Here is a 16073-nt window from a genome sequence, read left to right on the forward strand (position 1 = left end):
CTTATGAAGTGACTATTATTATCTCCATTTTATAGATGGGGAACCTGAGGCCCAGGTAGTTGTGCAATTATCTAGCTTGAAGGGAGTGAAGCTGGGATTTGGACCCAGCTCTTCCCGACTGCACAGCATTGTTCTCTCTGGGCCTCTTAGCGGGCTACATATTGCTAAAACAGAAAGATCTGGGGCATCACAGAGGAGCAGACTCCCTTTGCCGTTCTTGCCCTCTGGGCCAAGGCTGAGCAACCTGACAAACATGCTGCAGAAGTAAGACTCGCATTTGTGTGAGCCCCTCAATTTCCATCACATTCCAGCAACTTCCCTTCCACTGGGGAGGGCGGTGTGAGGCAGGAGCACTGGCTCTGGAGTCGGACGACCTGGGTCCAAATCCCAGCTCTTTTTTCTCTGGCTGTGACCTTGGCCATCTCATTTAACCTCTCTGAGCCTCAGGATCCTGCTTGATAATGAGGAGAATAATGCTGACTTTAAAAGTTTATCATGGGGGTTCCAGGTGCCGTCACAGATGCTTGTAACCTGCAGTTATTGTTACTGCACCTGCTTTATAGATGAAGAGACTTTGACCCAGGAACTTCAGGCCAGGCAGTGTGTTCCAGAGCACTGGGAAGACTTAAGACTCCGGCGTTTTACTCTTGCTTGTTACTTGACTCAATTCTTTCTCCTCTCTGGGCCTCAGTCTCCCCATCGCTACAATGAAGGGCTGGTCTCGATGGTTTCTAAGGGCGCTTTTGGTTCTGGAGAAGGCCAAGAGAGCAAGGCCTGGAGCTGCCTTGCTCAGTGTCCTTGGTTAAGTGTTGGCCCTGGGTGGGCACCCTCGATGGCATTCTGCAGTGTCCTCTTTTGTGGGCGCTCAGATTATTACTGGGCAAGTACGCGGTGAGCCTGTGTCTGCCTCGAGGCCTCAGTACATATCAGCAGCAGACCCAGGATTAGAATCCAGATCACCCCGCTCCCAACTCTGCTCCTGGGAGGCGAAGGTGAAGACGACAGGGGTCAGCCTGGTGCTTACTGGCTGAGTCAGCCAAGGAGAGGGATGCTAATGTCCTGGTGGTGATGGGGAAGTGTCCCCATGCTAATGCTCTGAGCAGGTCTCTGGACTCTGGGAGCCCTGGTCAAGTTCCAGGAGCAGCTGAGCACCACTGCTCGGCGAGGGGCAGCATCGGTGGAAAGAGCAGCCCAGGCCATGAATTTTCTAGTCCAGCCGCCAGCCCCTGCCTGCAACCACCTAGCCTGTGCCAAGTGGAGGACGTTTCCGCATGCCACCTCCTGGGACTCCAGCCTCTGCCCCAGGTCACTCACTCTCCTCCATCTCCTCCATCTCCTGGGGTCCTTGGCTGTGGCTCTGATCCCCGCATGGGAGGTGAGGAGGGTTGATTAAGGAGCAGAGTGCCCAGGCGAAGCCGGCCCACAGGAGCCGAGGGCAGAGAGAGACTCAGTATGGGCCTGAGACTACAGCGCGGGAAGGTCCTTTGCACCTACTGAAGTTCCAGTTCCCTCCTGAGAGCACCTTTCCACTTGTTCCTTGGTCCCTGTGCTTTATGGGGATATCCGAGGAGAGAGCTCCTTGAGTGTATTTTTCTCTAAAAGTGATGCCTTTTCCACCACGTTACAGTCATCCTCGACATGACAGATGCTAAAGGTCAAGATGAAAGGTGAGAAGAAAGCAGGACCGTGACCAGGTCGAGAAAGAGGCGGGGGGCGCGTTTGTTGCATGTCCCCTCTGTCACCACCCCACAGCCAGGTCTGCACCGACCCCCTCTCGCCCTCCTGGGTGTGGGGCTTAGAGGGATGGGAGGAGGTGGTCAAAACTGGGCCTCAGATCTCCAGGGAGCATCATATGCCACAGTAAACAATACTTTGGGGGTGGCCTCCTCTGGACCCCGCTCCTCTGTCCCCAGATTAGGCCCCGATCCCTTCTCATCTCCTGGATGTGGCCATGGGACCTCATGGAAGAGACAATTTGCTTTAAGCCAGAGCGTGGTTATGGCCGGGCAGCCTCAACACAAGGAGAAAAGGGGGTTCCCTCACCATTGACAGTGTGCCTGGGGACAGGGCGCCACGGAGGCTGAGAAGCAGACCTAGCTAAAGCTGCCTCTCCCGTGGCAGAGGTCTGAGGCGTTTCAGGTCTCTCCACTGGGACCAGTGAGACCGCATAGTCCTAAGTCTTGGTTCACCTTGGTGTGTCCTGAGCCAGACCACTGGGTCAGGAGCCCCAGGGAGCCGTGGGAGCTGAGCGCTGAGCCTCCCTCCGAAGGGGAAGGTGAGGGCGAGGGAGGCAGTGGGTCCCTGACCGGAAGAGGAGATGTGAACTCCAAGACACACGCGCGGTTGTGAACGAACAAACACAGGCGGGGAAGAAAGGGGTTTCTGCAGCTCCCCAAGCCAGGCAGGAGGCGAGCTGCACACGCTCAGGGGCGTCTGAACCACTGGCTCCACTGGCATGGGTGGCATCCACAAGGAGCCTGTGGGCAAGTGCCTTCAGAGGTGCTGCTCTTTACACCCAACTTGCCCTACACATGCCCATAGCCCAGCAGCCCTGGACATCCCCCAGGGTGTCGGGAGCCACTCTCCTCCTATTGAACACTCAGTACTTGCCCACTCTTCTCCTTTGCCCTCTTCTGTGAATAGCCTCGATGACATGTGAGTCCCCTCCTATTTACCTTTGCATCCCCTGAGGCACCCATCACAGTGCTTGGCATGCAATCGCCCTTAACAAATATTTGTTCAACCGAAAGACAGCTGAGTTGCTTTGTAAACACGCGACAGACATAAGGAAGAATGTTCCCAACAGCAACGGTTGCCAAGCGAAGCTGCAAAGTTCAACTAAGTTCAAGTCAATGACTTTTTATTGAGCACGTACTATGTACACCGGCTCCATGTGCCCAGAGTGTGCTGGGTACAGCTGCGGGCAGGAGCGACCGGGGAGAGACAAAGCCAGGACTCTGCTTCTCAGAACTGCCACCTTCCATCTCAAAGCACTTGGGAAAATCTCATTTCCTCAATGTTCTCTGGGCCCACGAGGAAGCAGACTTTAAGGGAAGGCCCAGGTTCAAAGACGTTTCCCCAGAGAGAGGCTACTCACAGGCCACGGTGCCGTTGACGCTGTGGAACTGGTAGCTGTTCAACACGGGCTGACAGCCGAGCTGCTTCAGCTTCTCATAGCAGCAGTCATGAGCCAGGCAGCACCTGGGGGCCAGACAAGAGGAGATGAGGGGCTGTGCCTGGAGGTGGGCCCTGGGGAGTCAGCTGGAAAGGATCGTCTGCCTCCTCCTCTGGGCAAGAAGGGCCTGAAGGTGGGGATATAAATTCTTGATGATATTGAAGATAACATAAATAACCACTCGCATTTAGTGAGCCCTGTCTAGGACCCATCTCATCAGCTCTCACGGTAACCCTATGAAGTGCAGTCGCCGTCACCAGGTCACAGGGGAGGAAATGAGATTCGGAGCGGCGAAGTTCCCAAAAGCAGACAGCTAGAAGATGACAGACCCAGGACTTACTCAGCTTTAGGTCTGTGTACGCATTCATTGACTTAATGGCTTTTTACTGAGCACCTACTAGGTGCCAAGCACTGTGATAGTCTCTGAAGAGACAATTGTCAGCAAAAACAGACATAATCCTTTAGTTCTTGCTCTCATGGTGCTCAGTTGGCTGGGGGCAGGAAGGGAGAATATTTCAGGGGAGGAAACAGCTGAGGAACAGTCTCTGCTCACTTCCTCAGCCAGTAGGGGAGAGGCAGGAACGCACAAACCTGGGACCGAATTCTAAGACAGAAAAGAGAAAACGCTTCTGGCCGATGCCCTGAGCCAGACGCTTCAGTCTTCCCCTCTCCCCACCCCAGTGTGCAAGCAGGGTCTCTGCTGTCTGTCATGTTTCATGAATAGTGTTCGATTTCTCATCCGCCTTTGAACTTGGACAGGGGAGGCACAGAGCATCTCAGTGCCCGAAAGCAGGCACATTTTTGTTCAAATCATGACGGTGCCACCTAGTTGCTCGTGTCTTTGGGCTTTGCCACGGGTTTCGTGGGTCCTCACTGTTGTCACCTGTACAACACTAGCACAGGACGTCTTGGCCACTTGCCACGAGGATTAAATTAGGTCCCAGATGCAGATCGCCAATCCCATTGCTCTGCGCTCAGTGAGCATTTCATCAGTGTCTGTTTCCCTCTAGGACTCTGGGTCCTTCCAGCTGGAACATTCCATGTCTCATGAGCCCAACCCAGAGCAATCGAGCTCCAGGGGTGATACTTCAGACCCCACCAAGGGGACATATTTATCCAGGTTAGGTTGAAAGTGGCAAGGAACGTTTTGTTTATTTCTTCCAATGAAATGGCACACACACTGTGCTGCTTCCTCCCTCTCATACGCTGGCCAGATTACACCGACCTCCACTTTTCCTGAGAACTCACACTCCCCACCCCCATCCTCGGAGCAGGCCTGGCAGCCAGGTTTGTGCCATGTGACCTCATCCAGATGGACAAGTTTTCCAAACTGGGCCACCGAGATGCTCTCTCCCGGCATATGGAGTTAGGCCTGGGAGACTGCAGGCTGATCTTGCTGCACCTATAATCCCAAAACACCGGGCAATTGAGAGAAGGCCACGTTTGCTATGAGGACTGAGCGTTGAAAATGTTTCTAGAGCTCTGAGCAGGACTGGCTACATGATTTGCAAGGCCCGGTGCAAAATGAAAACAGAAGAATTTCAAGATGGTGACAGCAGAGCGCGTACTGGGCCTTAGAGATGCACGAGCCACATGTTCAGGAGTCCAGTCCTGGCCTTGGGTTCCTCGAAACCTCCCTCCAATTCCCATACAGGTTTTTTTGTTTGTTTTGTTTTTTTAATGTTCAACTGATTTGGGTTCATCTGATTTGGTTTCTATTACTTTGCAATGCACGGGTCCCAATACCCTCTCTCTCTTCAAGCATGAATCTCAAGGCAAATAAAATAACAAGCGATCTCAGCGCCTCTGCACTCACCTGTCAGTATCATCCACAGGAGTCCCTTTGCCCCCCAGCCCGCAGTAGCAGCCATATCCGTAATATGAGAAGAAGGCGCTCCGCCCTGTGATGTGTTTGACCATCCTTTGAAACTGCCAGAAGCTGCTGTGAGTGGGGGCCATCACTACCAAGGAGAAAATAAGGGAGGAGACAAAAATGCAATGGGCACAATGCCACCTTGGCACTCTCTAACTAGAGCGCTTTGCATCCGTCCCATCGGGAGACCCTTGAGCGTGGGGCGTCTGTATGCTGGGATCATGGGCCCCTTTAACGGGGAAGAAGGTAAGATCAGATCTACCGCATCACGCAGTTAGTTTCTTGCTGGCCCGGGATGAGAACTCAGTTTCCCTGCTATTCAGAACAGTGCCATCCACTACAGCCTTCCCCCCAAATTAAAAACAAACAAACAAACAAACAAACTGCCATCCTAGGCAGAAACGCCCTCAGGTCTGATATTAAACACTAATGGGAAAAGTTCAAAGACAGAAATGCCAGTCCCTACAAATATCACAGGGCATTCACAATTTCACAAAAGAAACAAAATACTTAAGAGGCAGAAAACATGCTCCCAATCTGTTTTTTTAATGGCAAATATACATGGACTCTTAAGTAATTTTTACTCCTAAAAAAAAACTGTGGGTGGGGAGGGGCGCAGAGAATATATATGTATAGGGATGTTCACTGCAGCATTATTTGTGATCCCAAAAAACTGGAAACTACGCATATATATCCACTGACAGGGAAATGATAACTAAATGATGTCTTGAAAACTTCTTACTTTTAATAGCAATCTATCCAGGCAGTGGGATTGAGGAAGTAGGTGGAGAGAAACACAGGCAACATTTGTTTTATATACTTTTATGCTATCTGATTTTTTTTTTTTTTTTTTACAATGAAGATGTATTTCTTTTCTATTAAAATGTTTTAAATGTATGTGTAAAGGCCTGGAGGATGTATTCTTAAGTCTTAAAAGTGGTTACATTCTGGGTATGGGAAAAAGATTGGGGCCAGGGAGAATGAGAAGGGGCTTTATCTTGTTATTTTATGCTCGTTTTCTTTTTTAATTACAAGCATATGTTAATTTTGCAATAAAAATTTAAAAAAACATAAACTTGAAGAAGAAAAATGGAGACAGAGGGTTTTGGGAAATTTTCCCAGGAACCTTCCCATCTCATACTGTGGTTTTAGATGTCTTGTCACAAAGCACCAAAGAGGGGCCAAAGCCTGGGTGTGGTCACTGCTGCCCAAGTAGCCCCTGGGGAGAAGGTGGGACCACACTTGGGTGTTGGTCTTCGGGGTACATCATGGGGGGCAGAAATGGTCCTTCCTGTTTATGGGTCCCCCACACCACGATCTTGAAAACTGTAAATTCTACCACAGACTGAGACAACATGGGAACCACATTTTTGACATTTTGACTTAGGGACCCAAAAGTTAGTGCTCCACAGCTGAAACAGGTTAAAAAATGAATTTGGACAAATATCTATGCAACTAATCAAACCAAAGAGTCAAAGAGTTTTCCAGCATAACTAACACTGTTTCCTAGTACATTCTTTTCACTTTGCAGAGGTATGCAATCCGATCTCCTGGTAGCCACGCCTTACAATTACCAATTATTCACCAATAAGTCACCTTTTTGACTGGAAATAAAATTGTTCCTAAGTTAGCTAGATATATGTCTGTGTTTTTGTTCTGGACTCCAAGTGACTTTAAATAAAAGCAGTTGGCATCCACATGAAAGACTCCTGAAGGGGATGTACGTGCTAAAAATGAGTCAAATGTCCACTTTCTTAGCAAATGGTTTCAACCTTTGGTTTCCCTAGAAATTTTGTGAGATCCCAACACTGGGAACAGACCATTTTGCAGAAGAAACAGAAGCAGGAGGTCTTTGGTGGGATCCCGTTCCACTCTTGATTCGCTTTTGAGTGACATCCGACTTCCCCTCTCTCTATGCCCCTCAGGTGGGTCCACCCCAAAGACACAGACACACAGACAGGAGGACAGCACCTTAGAGCTCCTCTAGCTGCTCACTACTCACAGCAGGAGGCGAAGACCGCGAGAACGCCAATGACCTTCATTCCCAAAGAGACCAGAGGGTCGTGGTGTCACAATCACAGTTTCCTCTGCTCTCAAAGGGTCTGCCAGTTGAACTCCTGTTCGGGGAGGAAATGACCAAAATGAGGAGAGTCCACGTGGGTGCAAAACCCCAGGCCTTCAAAAGCCCTCAGTGAAAGGCTCAGCACAAAGCGGTCATTTTTCAGACCTAATTATCTCTGAATATGATACTCTTTCTGGTATTTAGACCTAAATATAAAGATAAAGAGGCTTCAGTTGTTTGAAAAGTGTACGTGTTTTTCTTTTTTTTTAAATTTCTTTTTTGAGGACACTATCCCTTCATCTTCTTCTTTTGAGGAGTCAGGATTTCCTCTCTTCCCAAATTTTAAAGGTATAAATGTGGTTCGGAATGGAAATTCAGTGCAGGAAAATCAGTCCCAATTTGCATGGTAGCTCCGCCCACCATGTTCTCCTTCCTGGAGGCCCAGGTATGTCATTCATAAACTTGGCCTTTCCATTTCCTCTCCTTAAAGTGAGACTAAAAATACCTATCAGTCATTTCTCACATTCATTAAGAAGTTACTAAATGCCTATTCACAGTGGCCATGACATGGAAGCAACCAAAGTGTCCTACGATAGATGATTGGCTAAAGAAGCTGTGGCACATACATACAATGGAATATTACTCAGCCTTAAGAATAGATGTAATACTGACATTTGCGACAACATGGTTAGACCTTGAGATAATCATGCTAAGTGAAATAAGCCAGACAGAAAAAGTTGAAAATCACATGATATCACTTATATAAACCTAAAAGCAACAAATGAACAGGACAAACAAGCAGAGACTCATAGACATGGACTATAGACTAGTGGTTACTAGTGGGGTGGCGGCGGGGGGAGGTACACGGTGTAAAGGGGGTCAAATATAAAGTTTGCGGGGAGGGCGAAGTTGGTAAAGGGGATCAAATATGTAGTAGCTGAAGGAAACTGGACTTTGGGTGGTAAACACACAATAGAATATACAGATGTCAAATAATGATATACACCTGAAAATTATATAATTGTGTTAACCAATGTTATCCCAATAAACTTAATTTTAAAGAACGAAAGAAAGAAAGTACTAAATGCCGGGAGCTGCGTTCTCTAAAGGTTTCATGATTTAATCCTCAGAAAAACCTGAGAGGCTCTATTATCATTTTAGAGATGGAGAAACTGAGGTCCAGAGAATTTGAACAACTTTCTTGTTCTCACATAGCTCCCTACTGCACAGGCTTGTGGGGACCCACTGAAATAATGGATGTAAAAGGGCTTTGTCCTCTAAAACGCTGTAACAGGTAAACACGCCCTTCCTGTTCCCATTAGCGAGGGTAATGGCACACTTCCCACAGGACGACGGAGGAGGATGTGGGCTCAGTGTCCCACAGTCATCATGGTGAGCAGTCAACAACGCTCTTTAAATTACAAGTGGTCTTTATATGCCCATAAAAACTCAGGCTAAATCTGATAACGTCAGGACCTGGAGTATGAACAATAGCTCAGTTGAGCCTAGAAGATTTGGCAGGTAAGGGCTTTGGCTAGAGTTACACTCCGTGGCAAAGTTTCCCAGGAAAACTTCTAAATGGGGGTCCTGATACAGACGGCTGGGAGAATCAGTCAGGCGCCTTTGCTATTTTTGCCCTCTTTGGCAAAATTCTGGTGGATGCTGCGAGGCTGGGCCCTGACCAGGCCTGGTCTCAGCCAGCCTTCATTTCAAATGCTGCACAGTTGTTTCTAAATTAGGTTCCATCTCTACAGGCTGGCTTCCTTTCTCGCTTTGAGTCTGAAAAAAATAATTGTGTGATGGTTTAGTCCACGAGGAAGAGACTCATATCTTTCTAATGAGCTGGTGACGGCACTTGGGAGAGACAAAGGGGCCTGGTTGCGTTACCGGTAATGAAATGGCACGGATTCTTAAGAAGCATCAACTATGTGCAATTCTAGTGAGACAAGATTCTGGCCCAAAGAAGGCTTCCGAGCCGGCTGGAGTGGCCACATGAGTAAATACAGAGCAAATATAGACCGAAAGCCCCAAGCGGGCAGAAACTCTACATGGGGGACTCCATTGTTTCTGGAATGCATAGCACAATCTTCGGCAGGTCCCCTCTTCAGAGATTGGAACCTGCTCCTGATCCTCTCACTCACTGAGAAATGCCTCTGCTGCAGAGAACTGTCTGGTCCAAGGTTATGGCCCCTCCTGGTGATGGGGGTAGGAGTAGCCCCTAGCCAATGACTAGCTGAGGTGATGATTTAAAGGGCCATCTCTTGTCTCCTTCAGGACAGTTCTGAAAAGCCATCTCAGCCCCAGAACTCCCTGGATGACCAGCTGAGGACTTAGAAACTCTCTATATGTCAACTTCTCCCTATATGGGTCAGCTTTTCCCTCTATGGTCAGTGTCTCCCTCTGAGGGTCAGCTTCTCCCTCTCCCCAATCTTGCCTTACTCACTTTCTGACAGATGTCTCTTGAAAGCCTTCCTGCATGCACCTCTCCATCTCAGAGTCTGTGTCCACGGAGGGGAACCTAAGCCCAGGTAGAGTGATGAGCATTGCTCTAAATGCCTTTGAGTTTAGAGGAAGAAGCAATGAACTCACTTCCAGTCATCCGTGAGTCACTGAGCTAAGAGCTGTACCTACCCAAAACACAGCTAAGAAAACAAAGCAAAAATGACCTGAGCATCCAAGCAGATGTCACGAGGCTATTATTTTGGACATAGTTCTAGCAAGGTATCCTTTTCTCAGACCCAGAGTTGAACAGGAATTAAGCTCGAATGGCTGCTCTTAGTAGGAAGGCAAAGAAGGGGGAGAAATAATTAAATCTAAGCCTGACCAAGCCTGTGAACCTGGGGCCATGGCGTGTAGTGGCAGATGGCGCTAGCTACATCCACGGTATTGTACCTGGAGCACAATTATCGACTTTGTGTTGCCAAGAAAAAGTTGCATTTTGCAAGAGACCGCACAGGTGAAGAGCAAATAACTCTGGATTCTTTCTCAGAGAAGAGGGTGGGAGCGGGGATCCGCCACTTCCTGACAGAGCCATTTACGCTACCTGAACCTTCACTTCTTCATCTGTAAGGTGGAGACAATGACCCTGCCCCCCCTCACCCCCGGAATGCCGGCCAGATTCAACAAGCTCTTGAAGGTGAAAGCACTTGGTCAACGGTAGTCAAGGTCAATTGCTATGTTTGATATGTTCTGCTTAAGAAGACCAGGAAGTAGACAACATTTTTTTTTTTTTAACTTTTTCCAATAAAATGGGGGAAATAATTAAAGAACTGTAGTACTTCAAGGGGTAAGTTTTCATTATCCAAAACTTCTTCTGCAGGTCTCCTCGTTAAGCTGATTCATCAGGAGGCATGACTAACGGTGCCAGCCCGTTGGCTTCTCTACCTGAGCATCCACCACTTCACCTTCTGCTTTAAGATTATCCTTGATCTTAATCGACACATGTAATGAGATCGAGGACAGACAGAGTAAGACACTGGGTAGTGACTCCGAAATCTAGAAGTGGCTAGTTCAAAAAGAGACCAAATGCTCTTTGGGGACAAGTTGCTAAGAAACCAAAGCTCCTGTCTTTAGCCCAGCCCCTGGATGAGGTCATTTAGACTTCAAGCCAGATAGCTTTGGGGGCACCGATTGGCAGCTTGCTGCATCTCTCAGTAGACAACCCAGCTGTGGAACCAGCATCGTTATCATCATTAATTTAATTCTCATTTGCCGAACAGCTCATAACCTACTGAAGGAGATGTGCACTGTGAGATGAAAACAATATGAGAACGAGCATTGACCCTCACCAAGCATTCACCACGCGCCACGCACTGCGCTAAGCCACTCTCTCATTTCACAGTCACAGCAATCCCATGCTGATGTGGAAACTGAGGTCTAGAGAAGTCAAGTCGGTTACCTAAGGTCCCCAGCTAGCAAGTGGTGGAGGCAGGGTTCAAACTCAAGCCTTGACTCCAGAGGCTCTGCTTATAACTCCTACCACTGGTGCAATCGGCGGGCCCAGATAAAGCGCCATGCAGGAACGCTGGGTGGGAGTGGGGCTCTGGCGCGGAGTGGGCTTCGGAATCAGCGGGACTGGGGTTTTCAAACTGCTCTGTCGAGGGCCCTGAGGCTCTGTTGTTTTCTAATGCTGTCTCTGCGGAGGAGAGCCATGACATCAGAGGCGCTGATCTAGTGAGGGTGTACGGTGCCAAGTCAGTTGGGCAGGTTCCACTGGACCAAAAGGGACCCGAGAAAAGGTGTTCTGGAAAGACCTTCATGAAAGAGGTGACTTTGAAGATGGGCCTTGAAGAATCAGTAAATTTGGATTACCTTCAAGGAAGGGAGCAGGGTGGAGTAGGCATGAGCAAAGACCCTGGAGATGAAAAATCTGAGGGCCCATTCAAGAAACAAGTTGGCTGCAGCCCAGGGAGAAAGCTGGGGAGTAGGGGGAACTATGGCTAGTAAGGATGGTGAGTCTACCTGTGGGCTGGCATGGCAGTGACCTCTGGCCACATCACTGAGAACCCACTTTGCGTGTGTGCATTACAAGGTTTGTCCTTTGCAGACAGCAGAGTCAGCTCTCTCTTTAAAGGGCAGGTAGGCACAGCAATTGACTGGCCAACTGCCTTTCCTTCCCTCCGGTCTCCCATTCATTTCATGCTGTGCACTACATGACACCAGGGAGCAAAAGGCACATACCGATGAATATTAACTAGACCCTAGGGGCAAGCACCATTTCACCACATGCCTGCATGGGGACACACACGCGCGCACGCATGCGCGCACACACACGCACAAAGGGGGTGAGAAACCAATTTGATTTTCCAAAAGATTGCATAATTCTTAGGTGATATTAAAATAGCTGATGAAGAATCCACTTTAATCTTTTTCGGGTGGGCGTTGAAGGGCTGAAGAGCATTGCTTAGTTATTTCTGACAGAATCATTTACAAGAATAAGCCATCAGCACAAAGTTGCAAACCCATCAGCTCCTAAAACTGCCACCTCCTGCACCTTCTTGGTGCCTCAGATGCCTCCCTGGATGTCCAGGGGGCCTGCTCAGCCCAGGCTCTCACCAGCAGCTCCCCAGAGCAAACACTTCCTTCATGAGATGGACAAAGACACCACTGCTGAAAAGATCACCACCTTGGCAGACCCCAAAAAACTTCCTATGGGTGCCAATCACTTGGCACATAATCGTGTCCAGCCTGTGCCTGCTCTTTCACACTAGGCTCATACTGTATTGAAAATAATCTGATTTGTAACACTTTATGGGTATGTGAGGTATCTTCTTGAACAAACTGTGAACATCTTGAGGAGGCTTGAGTCACCGTTCATACTGTAACTTGTTCCATGATTCTGGGATAGACAAGATAGCAAATGTTTTGCTGCAAGGCTAGGTAATAAATCCTAATTTTTTCTAGTGATAATAAAGTTCTCGAATGTCCACTAACATTATCTTCTAATAACATAGTTGCTAAATTATCCATCTGCATATTCCAAGAGTCTAGAATAGTGCCTAGCAGACAATAGTCCAGGACCCCTTCTGACATTATCTTAATTCCACTGTGGAAGAAAGACTTTATCGATTAAATTGGGTTCTGAAGGATAAGTGGGCATTAGGTAAAGGAAGGGGAGGAGGGGTTGGGGGGTTAGAGAAGAATCTTCCAGGCAGAGGGAACAACAGGAGCAAAGGCCTGGAGTATGTGTGCCCGTGTGGCCCCGTGGCAGAGAACAAACGGGTCCCTTTGCATTAGGACAGGTTACAGGAGGGATACAGGACGGGTACAGGAAAGCAGGGAGACAAAAGCAGACAGGTTTGTAGGTCTGATGGCACAAAGCCGAGAACATTTCCACATGACGGCTTCTATTTTCTCTCTAAAGAGAGAAGTTTACCTTCTGAGTAGGAAGAGGGAGGGGAAGAGGTGGGAGGTTTCAGCAGAAAGGACAAGGTTTGAAATAGCCACTGAGCAGAAAGGACTGAGCTAGAGAAAATGGAAGGATTTCTGAGTAGGGTTTAGGGTCCAACCAAAGACCACACATTTCCATTACATCATCGTAATGTGGCTGGTCAAGATTTCTTCAGTACCTGGGTGTCAATGGACTGACTGGGATTTCACCAAGTAGGAGCGATGGAGAGAGAGCAGGACAAAGGTATGGAGAGGACTCTTGCAAGAAAATGGCTCAGGTAATGGACCAGGGTCTCTGCAGGATCAGGAAGAAGCAGGTTGCTAGGCAAGGAGAAAGCAGACAGGCCACGGGCTGGAGTCTCAAGATGTTCAAAGACAAGTGTGGTAGAAGTGACTGGAGTTGCTGGAAGTGCAAGATGTTTTGGTCAGACGGGTCCAAGCAGGTGCAGATGCAGTTGATATCAAGGTTCCGGATGCGGCTGGAGAGTGGGGGGCAGATGTGGAAACGAGGAGGTCGAGGACCTGGTGTTGAAAGAGTTTCACTGAGGACAGATAAGACAGACAAGTGGTCTCCGACTCAAAGAAATGCCTAAAAGCAGCCACTCAGATTCCCAGAAATCAGTCAGTCCAGCAGCTTCATCTGAAAACCAGGTGCACTGACAAGGTCACCACCTGACCCAAGATCACAAAGCTGGCTTAGGGTAGGCAGACTCCCTCCCGCCTCCTGCCCCGTCCCTCCCCATCCCCTGCCCCCATCGCCCCTCCCAGGATTCTTTTCCTCCTGGACATCCTCTCCCCTAGGCGATGGGGAACCAGGCAAGAGAGGTGAGGAAGAGAGAAGAAAAGGAGGCAGGTGAAGCCAGGCCAGGTGCCAGGTTGCATGCCCAGCCTCGCCCCGAGTCCAGGCCCCCACCCCACCCCACCCCACCCCACCAGACCAGGCCCATTCCGCCCAGACCCGCCAGACCGGAAGCACGTGGCCCCCCACCCGCGCGGTTGCCCGGGAAACCAGGGCTGTTTACCAGTGGACTGAGCCGGGGCGACAGCGGCGGATGGAGCAGAGCAGCGAGGTGAGCACCGCTGGGCAGCCAGACCCCTGCGGGGGCCCTGCGGGCCTGCTCACCGCCACCCACAGCAGAAAGGGACCGGGAGAGGCCAGACCTGAGGCCTCGGGTAGTATTCCCCCGGGGCGGGTCTCTCCCCAGACCTGCACGGGGCAAACCCCAGGAGACAGGAGAGGGGCCTTGAGAGTAGTGGCTACTCCCCCGGGGCAGAGCCAGCCTGGCCAGAGCTCACCGTCGCTGGAATTGGACAACTCCCGGACTCTGCGGAAGCCGAGGGACCTAGGAAACTGCTGGGCCATGCCCTCCTGGCTGGGCAGTACAGATGGGACACAAACCTACAGGGACAAAAGGACATCCCGTCAGTCACATGGAGAGACCGGAACCAGATCTGAACCTCCCCCAGACCAGTGCTCTTTCACCCAAGTCGATTCTCACTTTCTAGACGCTCTTTCTTGCCCCTCCCCCAAATCCCTCCTTCTGCGCTTAAGCTTCATTCTAGAGCTGTCGGTAGTAGGAATAACTGAGCCATCCCCCTCCGCCTACCCAGTCCCCTTGGAATCATCCCCGTTTCCTTCTCCAAACCTCTGATCACTTGGTCGCTTGTGGTCCAGTCTCTCCACTCCCCTGAAACGGGGCACTCTGCATAGGACAGTGTATTCTAATCATTAGTCCTGGTTAGAACTGGGAATGGTACCAACATTTTCTCATTCTCAGGCCACCTACCATCTCCTGTTGGTTCTTCTGAAAGCCTCAGGGGAGGGGTGGCGATTGGTAGGGGGTGATATTAACTGATAAAATGTTTTTAAAAGCCCAATTCGAATATATGCATCCTCGGTACATACCAGCAGATGGTACGGGGGTGGTTATATTTTATTGCGTTTATGTAGTTTTCGATTTGGGTTTGCGAGGGAAACGGTGGTCTGACCCTGTGGTGGGAGGCGGGCACCCTTGGAAAGTCAGAACATGGCTTTAGCTTCTATCAGATTTTCCTCTTTTCTGGTTGACTTGGTGATTAATCTGAAGGAATGAGCACCTGCCCTTTTGGCAACTCGGTGGAAACAGTTCTCCGTGTTTGTTTCCTGACTCCAGCAGGCCTCTGGGCTACGGCTTTTATGTTTAAGTAAACAGGCCACTTGCCCATTCGGCTGGCAGCTTGATGCATGCCTACGCCTAGATCTTGTCAAATCACTTTGCGGTTGAGAGTCTGCCAGGCCTAGAGGTGCTGGAATGAGCTGAGCTGAGATAATGATGGGTGCTGCAGAAGGCTTCCTGGACTGAGGGGGGCGGGCAGAGTTCAGGACTCAAGGTGTGAATATAAAGGCACAGAGTTGGCCCAGGTCCCCAAACACCTGTTTTTCCCACATCCCCTCCCCATGTGCTAGATACCGGGGAGAGTTGGTATTCCTGCCATGTGCCAGATGGTCCCAGCATTCGGGAGGAGGCAGTGGGTTATGAAAGCAGGTTCGATGGAATGGTTTTACCTGAAGGAGGTGTTAGTCTCTAAATAACCATGAGTGGGCTTATAGGAATTAGTCATAATTGAGGTTTTTCTCTGAGATAGCTCACAGTCATGTTATCTTATGACCAGGATGTCTTGACTATGACACCCCCTGAACATGGATAATTATATAGTACCAAAAGGTATAGAAAGTGCATGCACATACTCAAGTTTTACTGTTAAAAATAATCCAGCAGGGAGCCTGGGCGACTTTTCTCCTCCAAGTTGTTAAGGAAGAGGTTTCTAAGTTACCAAACTTGCTGACAGTTAAACCTTCCCGAGGCATGTGTGGGAGTTGGAAGCCAAGTCTGTGATAATTCTGTAGAAGCTGTGGCAAATTAATAGCCATGCTGCAGGGAGGGTGGGGGGTGGGCAAGGAGGGGGAGCCGCTTTAACTGTTGAGCTTATCCTTGGCGGAACAGTTGGACAATTATGACCCTCCTCCTGCCATCTTGAGTTAGAGTGCAGAGCTGCTTAATTACAACGGAAAGCTTTAGAACCAAACTAAAGCG

General features: G+C 49.4%; 1 protein-coding gene across 1 annotated transcript in view; it reads right to left on the bottom strand.

Moving 5' to 3' along the window:
• The window catches only part of PLA2G2C (phospholipase A2 group IIC), a 21452-nt gene extending 6663 nt beyond the window's left edge, over positions 1-14789 (bottom strand). The window contains 6 exon segments of the mRNA XM_011357507.1: positions 3098-3201; positions 4992-5136; positions 7051-7113; positions 7116-7165; positions 14607-14687; positions 14689-14789. Of these exon segments, the coding sequence (XP_011355809.1) occupies positions 3098-3201; positions 4992-5136; positions 7051-7113; positions 7116-7165; positions 14607-14687; positions 14689-14789 (544 nt within the window).
• Between the last annotated feature and the right edge of the window lie 1284 nt (positions 14790-16073).

The sequence above is a fragment of the Pteropus vampyrus genome, unplaced genomic scaffold, assembly GCF_000151845.1.
Source record: "Pteropus vampyrus isolate Shadow unplaced genomic scaffold, Pvam_2.0 Scaffold36, whole genome shotgun sequence".
Taxonomy (NCBI): Eukaryota; Metazoa; Chordata; class Mammalia; order Chiroptera; family Pteropodidae; genus Pteropus; species Pteropus vampyrus.